The sequence below is a fragment of the Candidozyma duobushaemuli genome, assembly GCF_002926085.2.
Source record: "Candidozyma duobushaemuli strain B09383 chromosome Unknown B_B09383, whole genome shotgun sequence".
Taxonomy (NCBI): Eukaryota; Fungi; Ascomycota; class Pichiomycetes; order Serinales; family Metschnikowiaceae; genus Candidozyma; species Candidozyma duobushaemuli.
The window spans coordinates 1,275,128-1,290,434 of NW_020289895.1; the positions used below are offsets into that span (position 1 = coordinate 1,275,128).

The 15,307-nt window shown below is 47.2% G+C and overlaps 6 protein-coding genes across 6 annotated transcripts; 4 read left to right on the forward strand and 2 right to left on the reverse strand. All coding sequences in view use genetic code 12, as the record gives it.

Annotated features, from left to right (window-relative positions):
• Positions 1–4: 4 nt before the first annotated feature.
• Positions 5–415, forward strand: DFI1 (Dfi1p; the record flags this gene model as incomplete). The annotated part of the gene is made up of 1 exon (XM_025480556.1): positions 5–415. The coding sequence occupies one exon, from the start codon at positions 5–7 to the stop codon at positions 413–415; it is 411 nt and encodes a 136-aa protein (XP_025334856.1).
• A 2,906-nt stretch (positions 416–3,321) lies between these two features.
• On the forward strand, positions 3,322–5,094 carry CXQ87_002036 (uncharacterized protein; the record flags this gene model as incomplete). Its single annotated transcript, XM_025480557.1, has 1 exon — positions 3,322–5,094. The coding sequence occupies one exon, from the start codon at positions 3,322–3,324 to the stop codon at positions 5,092–5,094; it is 1,773 nt and encodes a 590-aa protein (XP_025334857.1).
• A 317-nt stretch (positions 5,095–5,411) lies between these two features.
• On the reverse strand, positions 5,412–6,860 carry ADE13 (adenylosuccinase; the record flags this gene model as incomplete). The annotated part of the gene is made up of 1 exon (XM_025480558.1): positions 5,412–6,860. One exon carries the CDS (start codon positions 6,858–6,860, stop codon positions 5,412–5,414), a length of 1,449 nt encoding a protein of 482 aa, XP_025334858.1.
• Positions 6,861–8,543: 1,683 nt separating this feature from the next.
• On the reverse strand, positions 8,544–8,873 carry DAD3 (Dad3p; the record flags this gene model as incomplete). The annotated part of the gene is made up of 1 exon (XM_025480559.1): positions 8,544–8,873. One exon carries the CDS (start codon positions 8,871–8,873, stop codon positions 8,544–8,546), a length of 330 nt encoding a protein of 109 aa, XP_025334859.1.
• A 3,054-nt stretch (positions 8,874–11,927) lies between these two features.
• Positions 11,928–12,656, forward strand: CXQ87_002039 (uncharacterized protein; the record flags this gene model as incomplete). Its single annotated transcript, XM_025480560.1, has 1 exon — positions 11,928–12,656. One exon carries the CDS (start codon positions 11,928–11,930, stop codon positions 12,654–12,656), a length of 729 nt encoding a protein of 242 aa, XP_025334860.1.
• Positions 12,657–13,556: 900 nt separating this feature from the next.
• On the forward strand, positions 13,557–14,375 carry CXQ87_002040 (uncharacterized protein; the record flags this gene model as incomplete). Its single annotated transcript, XM_025480561.1, has 1 exon — positions 13,557–14,375. One exon carries the CDS (start codon positions 13,557–13,559, stop codon positions 14,373–14,375), a length of 819 nt encoding a protein of 272 aa, XP_025334861.1.
• Between the last annotated feature and the right edge of the window lie 932 nt (positions 14,376–15,307).

Consider the following 15,307-nt stretch of genomic DNA (forward strand, 5'->3'; position numbering starts at 1 on the left):
GTCCATGGACTCCGACACGTCCTCCTCCAGCACGCGTCTGGAGCTCACCGACACCAACCAGCGCCGTACCACGACGTTTGACTCTGTTCAAAACGGGTCTACGGTGATTGTGACTCAGACGTCGATTTACACCTCCAGCGGCGATTCCACCGCCAGCGCTACTAATAGGGAAAGCGACAGCGGCGGCGGATTGAGTCATACTAACAAGATCGTCGTTGGTGTGGTTGTCGGAGTCGGAGGAGCTATTCTTCTTGCTATTGCAGCGCTCGTGTTTTTGATCAAAAAGAGAGGAAGCAGAGGCCGTGAGAGTGGATGGACTTTCTGGAGAAAGGGAGAAAAGGGAGATGGCGACGATTTCTTCGATGGCGAGTTGGGTGTTCGTGATCGTAACATCAACCAAGGACTGAACTTCTAGAGGTGCCCTAATAGTGATAGGACTTCTAGAAGACCATTCCCCGAAAGCTTCCTTTGAGAGTTTCGGCGCATCCGAGACCTACGTGTTACGATTTAAACGACCAGATGCACTGGAGATAAGCTCCAAGCTCTGGAGATAGGCTTTAGAGACAAGAGCAATTGAACCAATCAACGTCGCCTGGCGCCTCGAAGCACAAAACAACAGTCGTGTTATTCACGTTGCATTAATTCGGGATACCCGCTTCGAGGCCCGAAACCCGCCTTGAGCTTTTACACTCCAAGCTTCCTCAAACCTACACCCCGTCTAGCCAGCACCCACGCCAAGCTGCCTAATTCGCCCAGTCAATACAACCACTTGGCCGCAACCTGGCCACCTGGCTTCTTGCTTTACTTTGCCGCAGGATTCACTTCCAGACCACCATTTGGACGATTTCACGCAGACCACAGCAACGTACCTTTATGGAATCAGAAAAGCAGCACGAGCCCTGCTTCATGCCGGTGTTGCGCCACAAGGTCGGCCGGTATGCCCAAATGTTAGATCCGAGGGATGCTGCGGTGGTGGAATGTCGTTTTCTTGTTTGGCGCTTAAATGCGTGGCAAGTGTCGATGGTGTTTTGCGGCGTAGCAACAGCCCTGGGGAGCCTCGTGTGGCTGATTTCAGCGAGATAGACGAAAAGGACAGGGCTCGGGAACGTACGTGTGCTTTGATGGGCATTGTTGGGCTGGCGATGAGGCGCTGAGGCCCGAAATCGCAAAAAAAACGCCTTATTTTGCAGAATTTGCAATGAGGCTAGTGTGTTGGGCACCGACTGTGAAAAGAGCTTCGGAATGGGGGCTTTACGTGCCGAAGCGCAAGCGAAAGTGTATGTATTGGTGCATTTGTGTTAGTGGTGCATCTAGGTTTATTGGTGAGCTGCTTATACTAGCGACTAGCGCCGACCCAGTGCATCCAGAACTTCTAGAACTGAAAGATTCTGGACTACCAAATAAAGAGACGTACTGAAGATGGTATTTGTAGCAATCGAGCCTTTGGTAAAGAAGGAGGGGTAGGCAAGCATGAAGGACCAGCAATAGACAGATGGGGTGCCTGCAAAAAAAAAAAAAAAAAGCTGCAGGGATAAAAGTGCCGGTAAAAGTAGGTGTAAAACATGGAATGGGAAATATTCGGCAGTTGCAGAAATACGAGTGTGGCTAGTGCGCGGTGCCGCAGAGAGGGACCATTGTGGCTAGTGCGCGGTGCCGCAGAGAGGGACCATTGTGGCTAGTGCGCGGTGCCGCAGAGGACCGTTGTGGCTAGTGCGCGAAGCGAGCGATCTGACAGGTGAGACATGAAGACAGATTGTGGCTAGTGCGCGGTACAGCGTGGCGAGTGCAGATCGCAGACGGACCATACAGAAACAATAGCAGAGAAGAAACAGCCGAAGCAAGGGGACACACCCATGGTTTTGAGAGGCAGGAGATTGACATTGACGAAAAAAACAAAAACACATCTCACTAGCCACAGCAAGCGAAGGGGGCCCTGCCGGATGCAGCCGGGGTATGAGCAATTGCTCAGTGGCCAGTGAAAAAAGCGATAAGACAAACCCGACACTAGGTGCCGCCACTAAGTGCCGGTGCTGCCGTATACAGGCTAGCCATACAGCAACAAAGCGAGATGGAATAAAATCTGTTGTTGAGCATAAGCGATGCGGCATGATAGGGCTCTTTGGAAGGGCACATTTTTACAAGATATGTGGTTTATACGAATACACCAATGGACGCTGTAGATCTGTGACATGTGGAACAATGGGGAGGGGGCCTAGCATGGGCAGCAAGCTTACGCAAAGGTGAGACATCAAGCCTGCACCGATGTGTGGTGACGACATGGAGCTGCGTCAACATGGCGCGACCGTACTAGCCACCTCAGCTCGCCATAATCGACAAGAATTTGTGGAATTTGCTATAAGAGCCGAAGGGCGGCCTTCGGTGAAGTACCTCGGAAAAAGAGGAAGCCAAATTGGAAAAGCTGCCCACACAGGAAAAAAAATTACTCGAGATGCCTGGCAAAAGCAGCAAGTAAGTACTAGCAGGGAAGTGGCGGTGTCTGCAGCCCATAGGCGCGACTTTTTTTTGCTGGTTAGCCCGATGCGCAGAAGCGTCGTTTATGCTGGGGCCATTGTCTTTATTTTGTTTCGTCAATTGCAGTAGTTTTTTTGTGCGTGGGAAGTGTCGCTCGTGTGGGGCGGAGTTCCATTTCGGAATTCAGTGAGACAGAAATATGCACGAAGAGACATGTCTCGGTGCGGTTAGTTAGTTGCTGGGGGGATTAAAAAATAAAAGCTGCGTCGTGAGGACGGTGTGTCGTGGGGCCGCAGGAGGGTCGCTTCGCGCGCGCTGCCTGTTTCAGCTATGTGCAGGAGCGTCTTATAACGCCATGCATGTCTCAGAAAAAATGGCCTCCATACAGAGGGAGAGCCCATCCTGCTTCCAGCACCGTCGTTTTTTGGATTGTACAGAAACCAAATGGCATGTCAAACAACCGACTGACATAAGCACCTGGCTTTTCTGGTCCTGCTGCATTCTAGATTTTTTGTGGCGTATCCTTTAAATACCTTTCTTGCTCCGCACGGACCTTTCCCACACATCACTATTTTCCTTGGGACCAATCCTTTAGACTTTGCTAGACCCTCCTTCCACTAGTCAATCCTCCAGTCAATCCACCGATTCAGTTTCACCGATTCAGTTTCACCGATTGTCAATCCACCAACCAAGTCATCCATCAACTCCAAGTTCAACCACAACTCGGTTCCCCAGAACCACACTTCAATCCACATCCTCCTCTCAGTCTCTGCAAGCAGTTTCTGTATAGTTGCTAGAAGGCTCTTTTCCCCATTCTCCCTAGCCTAAGGCTCCACATGCCCCTACAAAATGCTAGGCATCCTAGATCTCCTTAATTCTGAGGACGCCAGCGAGGCCACCATGAGCCAGCCTCCTCCTCCCGACCAGCTGATGCCGGGGTCCGAGGAACTGAGCAAGCTGGGCTCCAAGCTGCCGCTGACGCTGGACTCCATCTCCTCTGGATCGTCCAAACTGTACCGGGTGCTGAAACTGCTACCCCGGCTGAAAGTGCATCCGCTGCTTTTGAAAGCACGCAAGCTCGTGGACATTGCCCTAAGACACAAGTCGGGCTCCAAGCGGCAGGGCAACTTCACCCCAGAGCTGGGCTCTTCCAAACTCCATCTCAAGCTGTTGGAGGCGGGCCTCCGTGTACGGCTTCTATTGTGCCCTTCTGTGTACGAGTTGTTTCGCCAGCTTACGCCGCATACTGCTGGAAGGAACACTGTGGTTCACGTTGCGTTTGACAACGAGAAGCAGCTTCTCACGGGGAAGGACATTTCCCTGGAGCTCAAAGACGATCGTTTAGGGCGTGGTCGGAAGGCCGCAAAACATTCCAATGGATCTAATGGATCTAATGGATCTCCCAACGGCCACAATGGCAATGGCAATGGCAGCTTTCACTACGACTGGCCAGACACAAGGCTGAACCTGACGTCGTCCAACGGCCTGGCCTTCTCGTTGGAAAACGGCACCGCCAGAAACGACTCCAGCGTGCCGCCAGACGACATGGATTCCAAGAATTCCGACTCCGGCGACAACCAAAGCGACTCCTCCTCCAACGGCTACGCGGGCTACGCCGACTACTCCAACCCGTCCGACTACTCTCATTTGCTTGGGAAGCACCTGCTTGGGCCTCGCAAGGCCATTCTGAAGCGGGTGCGTCTCATCGACAACAACTTGGTCAATTTGGCGGGCGTGTCGTCAAAGGTGCTCAAATCGTTCCAGGTTGACAAGGAGCACCGTGGGCCTACGACGCCTGTTTCCGAGGGCATCGAAAGCGACGATTCCAGACCAGGCATGGTGACGACGTTCAACAACCTCGATACCGCTGTGATGTCGCTTTTCGGCACCAAAACCTACTCGCTTGTCAGAGTGACTCGTTCGTCTTCCAATACCAGCGACGGCTCTGTTTTGCTCAAGCTCGAATGCGCCAAACCCGGCGATACCAGGCTTGTGGACGACAGAGAGTTCATGGAAGACATGGTTGCTTCGCTTGGACGCGAGGGCCAGACGCCAAACAACCTTTTCATCAAAAAAGTGGTGGCCAGGCCGCGTTACAAGAGCGACATGAAAATCTACATTGTGCCCACGGACAAAAAAACGTCCTTGTACGTGGACCGTAGGGTGTTTGAGCGTGATCTCATCAACGGCGTTATAGAGATGGATTGCCCCACCGACCGGTACATCTACACCACTTTCCCTGTCGACGACATCATCCAAGACGTGCGCAACATGCTCAACCGAAGCAACGAGCTTTCGGAGCCTGAAAGCTCAGAGCAGGTCGCCAACCACATGACCAGCACGTCGCTCAGCACCAACAACCTCCAGAAATGGAACATCCCCATGAACGACATGGAGCTGCTGGTGCTGCTGCCTAGTTCGCTGTCGCTTCCTCTGTTGATGTCCAATACTAACCTGTCGGGCTCCAGCGGCTCGGTTAGTCTGGGAAGCGACCCCAGCTCGGATTCGACCCCGAACGCTGCAGACCGTGCCAAACTTACGTTGCTGAGTATCCCCAATGCCAAGATGGAGCTGATAGAAGAGCCGGAGGATCTCAAGTTTGACACGTCGTATGTGGCGTAGTGCTGGGGGTTTTTGAAAAACGATCAATCATATGTGATGTCCCTTATTCATGTTTGCTTTTGGGTTGGTATTTAATTGGGTACGGCGTGCTATACATTTAACGACTATAGACAAGTGTAGACCCTGTGGTTGCTACAAGTAAACAAAGTAGCTTTCCACAATAAACAGCATTTAAAATAAGCTCAACCACTCTTTTAACAACTTCTACACCTTTCTCAATACAACGACTTAAAGTAGCGTTCCACAATAAATTGCATCTAAAATAAGCTAAACCACTTATCAAATCTTCTACGTCTCCCTCAATAAATCGTCCTATTTTACACATTCAAAGACACATTCTCGGTGGTGATCATGCTCTTGTAAGGCTCCAAGGCCTCGGCAACGGTCTTCTTGACAAACTTTTCAGTTTGCTGAGGAGCACGGCCCACAAAAGTGGATGGGTCCAACAAGCTGTCCAACTGCTCCCAGATTGGCTCGAAGTACTTGGTCTTTCTGACTCTGTCGATCAAGTCGTTACGGCCACCCTCCTGTTTAACCTGAGCAGAAGCCTCGTGGGACAACACTCTGATTTCCTCGTGGCAGTCTTGTCTGGAAGCGCCCTTCTCGACCATGGCCATGATGATGTTTTCGGTGGCCATGAATGGCAACTCCTCCAGGATTCTTCTCTCAATCACCTTAGGGTAAACCACAAGACCGGAGGTGATGTTGTTGAGGGTCGACAACAAAATGTCGGCGGTCAAGAAAGCAGAAGGAAGCGAGATTCTACGGATGGCAGAGTCGTCCAAGGTTCTCTCGAACCACTGCACGGAAGCAGTCTGGATAGCGTCGTTCAACAAACCACCCAAGTGTCTGGACAAAGAACAAACTCTCTCACATCTCATAGGGTTTCTCTTGTAGGCCATGGCAGAAGAACCGATCTGGGACTTCTCAAATGGCTCCTCGACCTCCTTCAAGTTGGCCAAAAGTCTGATGTCGGTAGCGAACTTGTGGGTGGTAGCACCCAAAGAGGCCAATGGGCTCAAGACGTCAATGTCGATTTTTCTGGAGTAGGTCTGGCCAGTGACAGGGTAGACGTGCTCAAATCCGAGAAGCTTGACAACAGTCTCGTCCAATTCCTCAACCTTGTCGTGGTCACCGTGGAAAAGCGACAAGAAGGAAGCCTGAGTACCAGTGGTACCCTTGACACCTCTAAGACCCAAGTCGTTTCTGGCTCTGACCATGTTACGCAAATCCCACAACAACTCCTGGATCCACAAGGTGGCTCTCTTACCCACGGTGGTGAGCTGGGCAGGCTGGAAATGGGTCCATCCCAAAACTGGCAAGTCCTTGTACTCCAAGGCGAACTTGGACAAACGGTCAATGACGTTAACCAACTTGGGGATCAACACGTCGTAGGCGTCTCTGAGGAAAATGAGGTCGGCGTTGTCGGTGACGAAACAGGAAGTAGCACCCAAGTGGATGATACCCGCAGCAGCGGGGCACGTTTCACCGAAAACGTGAACATGGGCCATCACGTCGTGTCTGACCTTGGCCTCCTCAACAGAGGCAGCCTTGATCTCGTCGTCGGTGATCTCCAAGTGCTTCTTCATCTGCTCAATGGCCTCGTCGGTGATGACGCTAAGACCAACCTGCTTCTCAGCGATGGCCAAGTTCAACCAGAGTTTTCTCCAAGTGGAGAAACGGTTTCTCAAGGAGAAGATCTTGGACATCTCCTCAGATGCATATCTGGAGGAGAGGGGCGTGGAGTACTTGTCGTTGGCGCTCATTGTTGGAATTGATGGAGTAGCACTGGTGAAAAATCGATGGGGTGATTAGGCTAATACCAATGTCGCGCTTTATCGAGATGTCGCACCAGATAAGGGTTTGGAGGCTGGCGATATCTTGGAAAAAACGGGGAATGGGGATTTGAATTTTGATGCTCTTTGAGAGTTTGGATGTTGGTTTGGCAATTGCGATCGTTAGGAAGGGACAACGTGCCATTGAGTTGAAAACGTGCGCTCTCCATACAAATTTCGAAGGTACCTGAGGGAACACACATAGCTTCAAAATTAACAGAAATATCACCAGCGATCAATTGGGGTGACCGCTTTACGGCACTATTTTTACCTGCAATTGATTTCGTCAGGTTGGTCAGCTAAACCAGTGATAGAACGCGCGACATTTTTGCAAGCGATAATAATCACCGCAGCAAGACTGACTCGGCCCTGACTGCGCTCACCAAGATACCACCAAACAAATCCAATTGAAAAATGGTGCAAACCCAATTATACCCAGTTTTAAGAGGCACATTTTTGGGACCATTTTAATTCTTTCGACATTTTTTACTTTGGTCTGGACCAAGATGTCGGTTGACGCCCCAAACCTCGCTTACTGATCCAGGGTGCTGTGGTCTGGTCCGTCGAACGGGACCATAAAATTTGGACTCGTTTTTGAAAAATTGTTGGTGAGTTCGGATATAATTGAATTTTTTGGTGGATTGTTTACGCCGGGATTCGGAGTGGGAAGTGGATGGATTTGGGTGTCTCGTCGTCGTCGGTGGTGAAGACGGCCTGATTGAGATTGTCAAACTCGGCCGGCAAAGAAGTTCAAAGTTACTTAATTTTTTCGGATCAGGAATCAATCATTTTCCTTCAGAAGCTTTTACGTTTAGTATATGACAGATCCGATCCCTCAGCCAACCGAGAAGTTGCAGCTCTTCCATGCATGGAAGATTCCGATCCTGGACAAACCCTAAACATTTCGGTGGTCAAGGTACCGTTGACTAGAACATTTTGTCCTAATCAAGAACCACCGAATGTTTGACCTTGTAGCAAGAGGTTTCCCTCAAAGAACAGTTTCTCGTTGCTCGTCAGATATTGAAGCTTGATGGATAGAAATACACAGGCAATTTAGACACCGTAGAGATAATCCAATAGCAATTGAACAAGCTGTGATGTCGTACTCTTGATACCAATACCCAGCCGGTCACCACGCTGTATCCACTGGGTGCCATCCATTGGTCGGGTTTAAGATTGATCAGATTGCCATAGCATGCCAGAGGTTGCCAGATCCAGGCAAAATAGCTCGAATTATCAGAGCCGAGAGAGAAATCCCTCACTCAGACAGAATCTCGAGACTAGGTCGTCCTGAAGTGCTTCAGCATGCTTGTCCTGAACCAAGAGTGTCTTTAATACAGCGATGGCTCCAATCAGGAGCCCATAACATCAAGATATGGGGTAAACATGAATATAGAAGATTGAAGTCACCCAACTCACATTCACATAATTTCTTCCAAGGCGTCAACCTCACAGAAACACGTCCCTTACGCGTAGATCTCGGTGAAGCATATCTTCACCAAACAAGCTCACAATCAACCAAATCCAACAGTTATTTCACAACATCTCCATTAATCTCTCAAAGTTCTTCCATCGTGAATGCAAATAGCGAACTTTTAACTCCTCAGTCACGCCTTACTCCTCCTCTTCAGAGTGCAACTCCTCAGGCCTGTCTCTCTCCAATTCCTCCAACTCCTGGTTCCTCAATTGCATCAGATAAACCGCCGTTTTGAACAACGTGTAAACAAGCCCAATCTTTCTCTCTAAGTTTCTCATGTTTCCTAGAAGGGCATCTGCTGGAACGGCGGCTCCTTCCGAGGCTGTTTTCTGTCTGTTCAAGCTGGCGATTTCCGAGGCCAATTTGTTCAATTTGACCGCTAGTAGCTGGTACTGCAGGAGAAGCTCTTTTTCAAGCAGCAGGAGATCTGTGAATGTAGAGTAGTCTGTGGTTAGGGTATCTTTCATGGTATTGTTGTTTACTGGGCACGTGAGACAAATCATGAAGTTGTGGGAGGGCTTCAGACCCGTACACCATGTATATTTCGGCTGTGAGTCTGGGACAAGCAGTTTTTGCGAAAACACCCGTGCACCACGTCGCACTTGGCGGGATTCGCACTTGGACCGGAGTTCCGGCAGGACGGGTTTCGGGGTCGTCCGAAATAGGCTTCCTACGGGATTCCGAGGGCGAAATGTCGTCGCACCCGCATGATGCCCCTTGTTTAGCCCCTCATACCGCTGCACGGCGGGGTACTTCCACAACGGATGACCCCTCCAACATGCAGAATACAATGTGATTTTATGTAATGGTTGGGCGCCAGGAGGCTAGTGAATAAAGCTTGTGGCTAGGGCACCATGGCTGGCCAGATGGAACAACATCACGTTATTGTGGCGTGTGGAGCTTGTGGCGAAGAATCTGAGACATTTTCCTCGACCGAAAAGGTATATGAATATGTTGTTTTTATGGGTTGGTTGGAATAATTGGCGTTTTCTCGTTACGGTTTGGGTGCTAAATCTGCTGCTTAGGGTGGCTAGGGCGTGCTGCAAATGGCTGCAAATGTGAGACATGCGGGCTCTCAAAACCGCATGTTTGAGATTTTGAAAAGATGGAAAATGACAGCTTGCAGCGACATTACGGCATAGCAACCCTGGCCATATAAAAACTCGTAGTCGATTTAACCATCCACCAGCTTCTTCTCGTAAATGCCCTTCCCTGCGTCACCGTTGAATGTCGTGTGACAAAGCAACGGCAACGGTTCCGCTATTGTCCATGTCTGGTCCACATCTGACATGCTTGGTCTACATACATGTCGTCGAGGTGACAGGCTTTACAACAAAAAAATGTGCTTCTTCGGGAACAGGGTTAATCTGTGCATCACCTCCCACAGCCTGGATAGCAAGTGGTGCGTTTTTCGATGACTCCCAAATTGCCGGTCAGACGCATGGAAAAGTATAAGGAGAGAAGAAGTGCACTGGTGACTCTGAGATTCTTTTATCTTTTGCCCTGGTCGTTTGTAGGTGTCTCGGGTTTAGCTATACTGTGTGATCTAGGTAGTGGCATGAAGCTGTTGGAGTAAGCAGGTCACCTGGATGTGCAATATGTGAGACATGACGTAGAAAGTACTTTCTGTAATGAAATGTGCAATGTCAAGATATTTCATCTAGTGGAGAGGTTTCTTGGAATCTACTGTCTTTATACAAATGAGGCGTCTTGGTGAGTATTGTTCAGTAAATTTGAATGGCCGGAAACCCAGGACAAACAAGCTCAAATAGCTCAAGCACCAGCTATTATACTCAGCTTAGAACTCTCCTTTCTAGCTTTCACTCCTTCAAATTTAGTGCTTTGAAATAGATTCGCCTGTCCCGAGGATGTTGAACTTAGGCAACTATCACCTAGAAGATACCTTTCATCATACCAGCGTCATCAGAAATCCAGTTTAGGTACCTCTGTTCCACAATAATACAGAATAGCAAAATCGTTATATGTTTCGTCGGCTTCTCCGTATAACAGCACTCACTCGCTCCATCGTACCAGACAAAGCAACTGACTTATAATCCCCTAAGCAAAAAGAGAAAGTCCACTCCGTTTCTCTTCTTAATTTATAAGATCCGTTTCGTTTTGCCATGACATGTAGCAATGTCAAAATATTTCATCTAGTTGAGAGGCTACTTGCATAGTCCACTGTCATCATACCGACGGGGCGTATTGTTGAGTACTCAATGCCCAAAAACTCATAACTAACAAGCTCAGATAGACCGATAGATGTACCTCCAGACTCTTTATTCTACCTCTCATTTCAATGAAGCGCTTCGATACTGCTTTGTTTGTACCGAGGATGTTGAACGTGAACAGCTATCATCAGTAGAGGATATCTTTCATACCAAGACGTCAATCTAAAGAATACTTCTGCTCCAAGTCAACCCAAAATGAAAGTAATACCGATATGTTTTGGTCTGATTTGTTAGGATGCTCGGATGCATCCATAGTAAAATACGAATAACACTCAGATATACCTTCCTCAACTTCTAAACTAAGAGGACTAAAAGCTGAACATAGATAGAGGTTACCGTGTTTTTTGCACTAACAGGAAATACTCTAAAGTGGTTCTTTAGGCTGACATCTGAGAAATCGTGAATTCCCCGTTATACCATGTATCACCTAGTGTCCTTCTTCAAATCAGGAAACTGGCTCTGGCGGGGACTTCCTCGTCTATGTTTGATATATGAAGCGCTTGGTGTTTAGCGTGTATCAAACGTTCCCTACGTGTTTCTTAATTATTTTCCATACAACAGCATTGTCGTATACCCATTCAGCAAGACAGTGCACAGCAACTGAGATCCAACTCCAAAAAGCCAATTAAAAGAAAATGGAGTCTATTACACGTCCTAGTTCATGAGATCCGTTTTGCTCCCAGTTAATTACTTTTCCTAATTACACCATCACATCGATTTCCAAAAAGACCCGCATGGTTGCTTCAGCCGTGCATCACAAAACCCACCAACCTGCCTGCCAAAGCCAAAATCCTTTTTTGGAAATCCTTAAAACCCAAAACTTTCTCCAGAACATCCCCAAAAACCAAATCCAAAACCTCCAGCTCAGCAATCCTGATTGGCGAAAAATGGGCAACATTCCGAAAATCTCATGCAGATTTGCACCCACCAATGGAGGCCAAAAACCGCCAAAATCAACAGACATTCCATCGAAAAAGGGGCAAATCAGCAAAACTGATGGAAAACCCCAATTTCCATGATAGAAATCTTCCATTGACTTATTTCCTCCCTTACCCCTTGTTCATCTGCCAGTGAAGATTCCGTCACAGTGAGGCAGTGACAGCATTCTGCAGGTTCCACCTTCATCAACTTCAACCTCGTTGATTCCAACACCGTTTTCCAAATCCAGCGCATACACTGGATCCGCTGCTCTGATTGGCTGAATTCCCGTCGTTCTAGCTACATTTACGCCGTCAGCGCCAAAACCTGAAATCTCCAGCTCTCCAGGTGCAAAATTCCCACCTAGCAACCATGTCTGAGCACCAAAACAGAACAACAAACAGAACCGTGGACGCCAAGTACCGCAAAAGACGCCTTGTCAAGAAACCCGGCTCGACGTCAAAAACCAAGTTTCTTGTCTGGTTGAGCGGCCACTCCGTGTGTGTCCTTTTTGGAACCATCACCTTGTTTTTCCAGGCCTTGTGGCTTCCTAACGTCTACTACATCAACTCCATCGCCTACAGACTCTGTCTTTTGGGTGCCACCACGGCGTTTTTGGCCACCTTGTCCCACAAGTTCGGTCTCCACTACTTGCCACCAATCACTACGCTTTTGGCTCAGCACAACTTCCAGTACCTCAACTTGGCCATCATGTACTCCTTCACCTTCAAGTCCGTGTTCAAGATCGTGCCTTTGTACTTGATTTCCATCTTGCAGTTGTGTGAACACTTCAAGGTGGGTGCTGTGCAGAAACACGCCGATTCCATTGCGTCGATTATCGGTTTCGACGAGATCTTCTTGATCTTCTACCTTTTCGTCAGAACCTTGGCCTTCAGGTCCACCTCTGGCTACCAGTTGGCCATCCTTTTGATGTTCTTGTGGTTGCGTATTTTGTTCGACCCCGACACCGCCAAGATGTTCTCGTATGTCGTGGACAAGGCCGACGCCAAGGTATCCAACATCAAGCACGAGAAGGTCAACAAGGTGTGGACCAAGATCAAGCGTTTCCTTGAAGAGAAGCAGTCCTCGAACTTCATTTGAGCGCAGGAAATTTTGTACGATAAGATTTGTAAGATGTGAAGGTGTAGTTGGAGGAGAAATTTAGATATTTTGTTCGATTGAGATTCTTTTATTGTAGTGAATTCGAGGAAGTATGATGCTGAGTCAGTGGGAGGAGCTACAATGCAAGTGACGAATACTTACTTGATCTATTGAATGTTCAGTGATTAGTAGATATACTAAGATTTGTCCTCAAGAGGAATGTGTACAAATAAACCAACTGATCATTCTATGTTCAAATATATGGGTCTCCTCAACTGTAGGTAATCATTCTTGAGGATAAGCTATTCTATTATGAGGTTTGGCATTCATACCATCATTAATAGTGTTGATGTTTACGGTGCTACATGGCAATACTTCGAGTGTTGGTGATTTTCGATAATAGAGACTGACCCATTTCATCTTTTAGCTCGAGACGTAAATTTTATTGCCAATCCACAAGTGCTTATCTACTAACAATCGAATGGTGACGAACTACACATAATTCAGTTCTGCTGGTACCAAGAAACACTTTTGCAATTTTGTCTGGCAACTACAAAACTCAATTTGATCAACAAAGATGTGATTTTTGCCAGTGTCCACGAATTTACTGATGGTGTGGTTCGTACTTACTGCTATGTATGTCACGCAAGACTGAGGTGTTGATACTTCATACTTCTTTTAAAAAACCAACTCAACCCCTACAGAGTCTCCGCTATAGACTTCTTTGAGTGCACAAAGCCACAGAGTCTGCGTCATGGCTATTATTCATATCTTACAAGGCATTGAGCTCGATATGGATAGTCTGGGCAAACCAGCATCTCAAGAATACGATACCTCTAAATGTTCATGGCATTCAACCACTTCTTTTTTTCATAATCCAGAGAACCAAAACCTCCTCAGATGTTCGTTATAGCCGCTAGCTTGTTGGTTCTCAATGCCATCTCAATTGCAGTCGTCTTTGGCAAACTCCCACTTCCAACCTCCTACATCTATCCAACGGACCCTAACTTAGACTGGATGGATGTGATCAATCGGTTCATCCAAATGCTCGAGACCTGGGAAAACGGCTCTACAGAAGGGGTCTACTCATACCTTCCTCAGAATCTACCTGTTGGAAATGTGTGCTACTCGTTCTACCCGTGGGGAATGAAAAAGTACGATAAACATCTGAAAGAAGAGGTAATCTACAAAGACTACGGCCACCGTATAATGCCCGTTCTAGTACGAGATGTGATATCACAATTTCCTCAAGCTAAGAAAACCGACAGCGTCCATACTTGGGAAATGGTGGCTCAAAACACCATAAATCTGACAAAAAGAAGTATCAGAAATATGTCACATTTCGACAGGGAGAGATACTCCGAAATGGATCGGGAAAATGCCCAGAGACTCCTTCGTATTCAGTACTGCTCTACTGACACAGCAGCACGACACAAGCAATTCTTTTACTACCACTATGCAATTGCTTTCCTTGGATACTTTTTGAGCTTTTTCATACAGTCAGGTGGCTGGCAAGCCGTCTTGTGGATAGCACATAATATAACCGCTATCATGGTATTTTTCCGGATTCACGACGATATGGAGGGTTATTACACGATTTTGCAGAATAACGACATAGCATGTACTTACGGGCCTTTCTTCTGGCTCCATCTTGTTCTTATGTTTTGGGGCTGGATCTGGTTGTATATTTCCTTTTTTTTGTTGAGTGTGGCCAAGTAAAGATATTTAAGGAGAGCGATTCAGAAATTTATAGTCTGATATGCGCTTTGGGGTAAGGAGATGAGGGTGTTATGTGATTCCATTTGAAAAATAATTGGAACTTTGCCTCACTCAATACAACCGTCTTCCAAAAATAAGCCGTTCAATTTGTAACGAAAACAGCGTAGAAAATACTTCTGGATCACATGCCTTGAAATCAAAGTATGTAATGTATGAAACTGACGTTTTGAGTAGCTTCCACGTCTCGACGTCTCCATAAACACCAGCCCTGTATTTCTGCACTCATGGCCCCGATGTGACAAGTTCTCTGAAACAGTCAAACGTCTCCACCGCCAAAGATTTGAGAAAAAAAATACAAAACTTCAAACTTTTCATTTGTTTAGGTCAGCCAAGTGGGATGTTGTTTCTGGCCTATAGACTGGTTCAACCCACTTTTCTTCTTTCTTTATTTTTCTCACATTTGCATTTCTGCTTATGTTCTTTTCTTCTTTTAATTCTAGTCCTCCTTTATGCTGATAAAATATACTTTTTGGTTTTTATCATGATCTCAAGTACATCATTTAGGTCTACATAATTATTCATTATCCTCTACCCGTTTTGGTGATCCAACATACATCAAACTGCAAAATGAGCTATGGAATTGACCCGCCTAGATGAAATTGACCTACCTCAAGTTTCAGAATTATGTAATATAACAAATTGAGTTCTGATTAGCCTTCATGTCTCAACTTCTCAAGAAACACCTACCCTGTATATCCACACACAACGCCCCAATCCAAGCAATTCCTCTCCTACAATCATAAACCCCTATTCCCACTACGCTACTCAAATAAAATATAAAAATATTGACGGAAATCGGTTGCAAGTCCGGTCGGACCGACCGTGGTGTACGGGTCTTGACCAACACATAGCTCACTCCAGATCTCCAAATC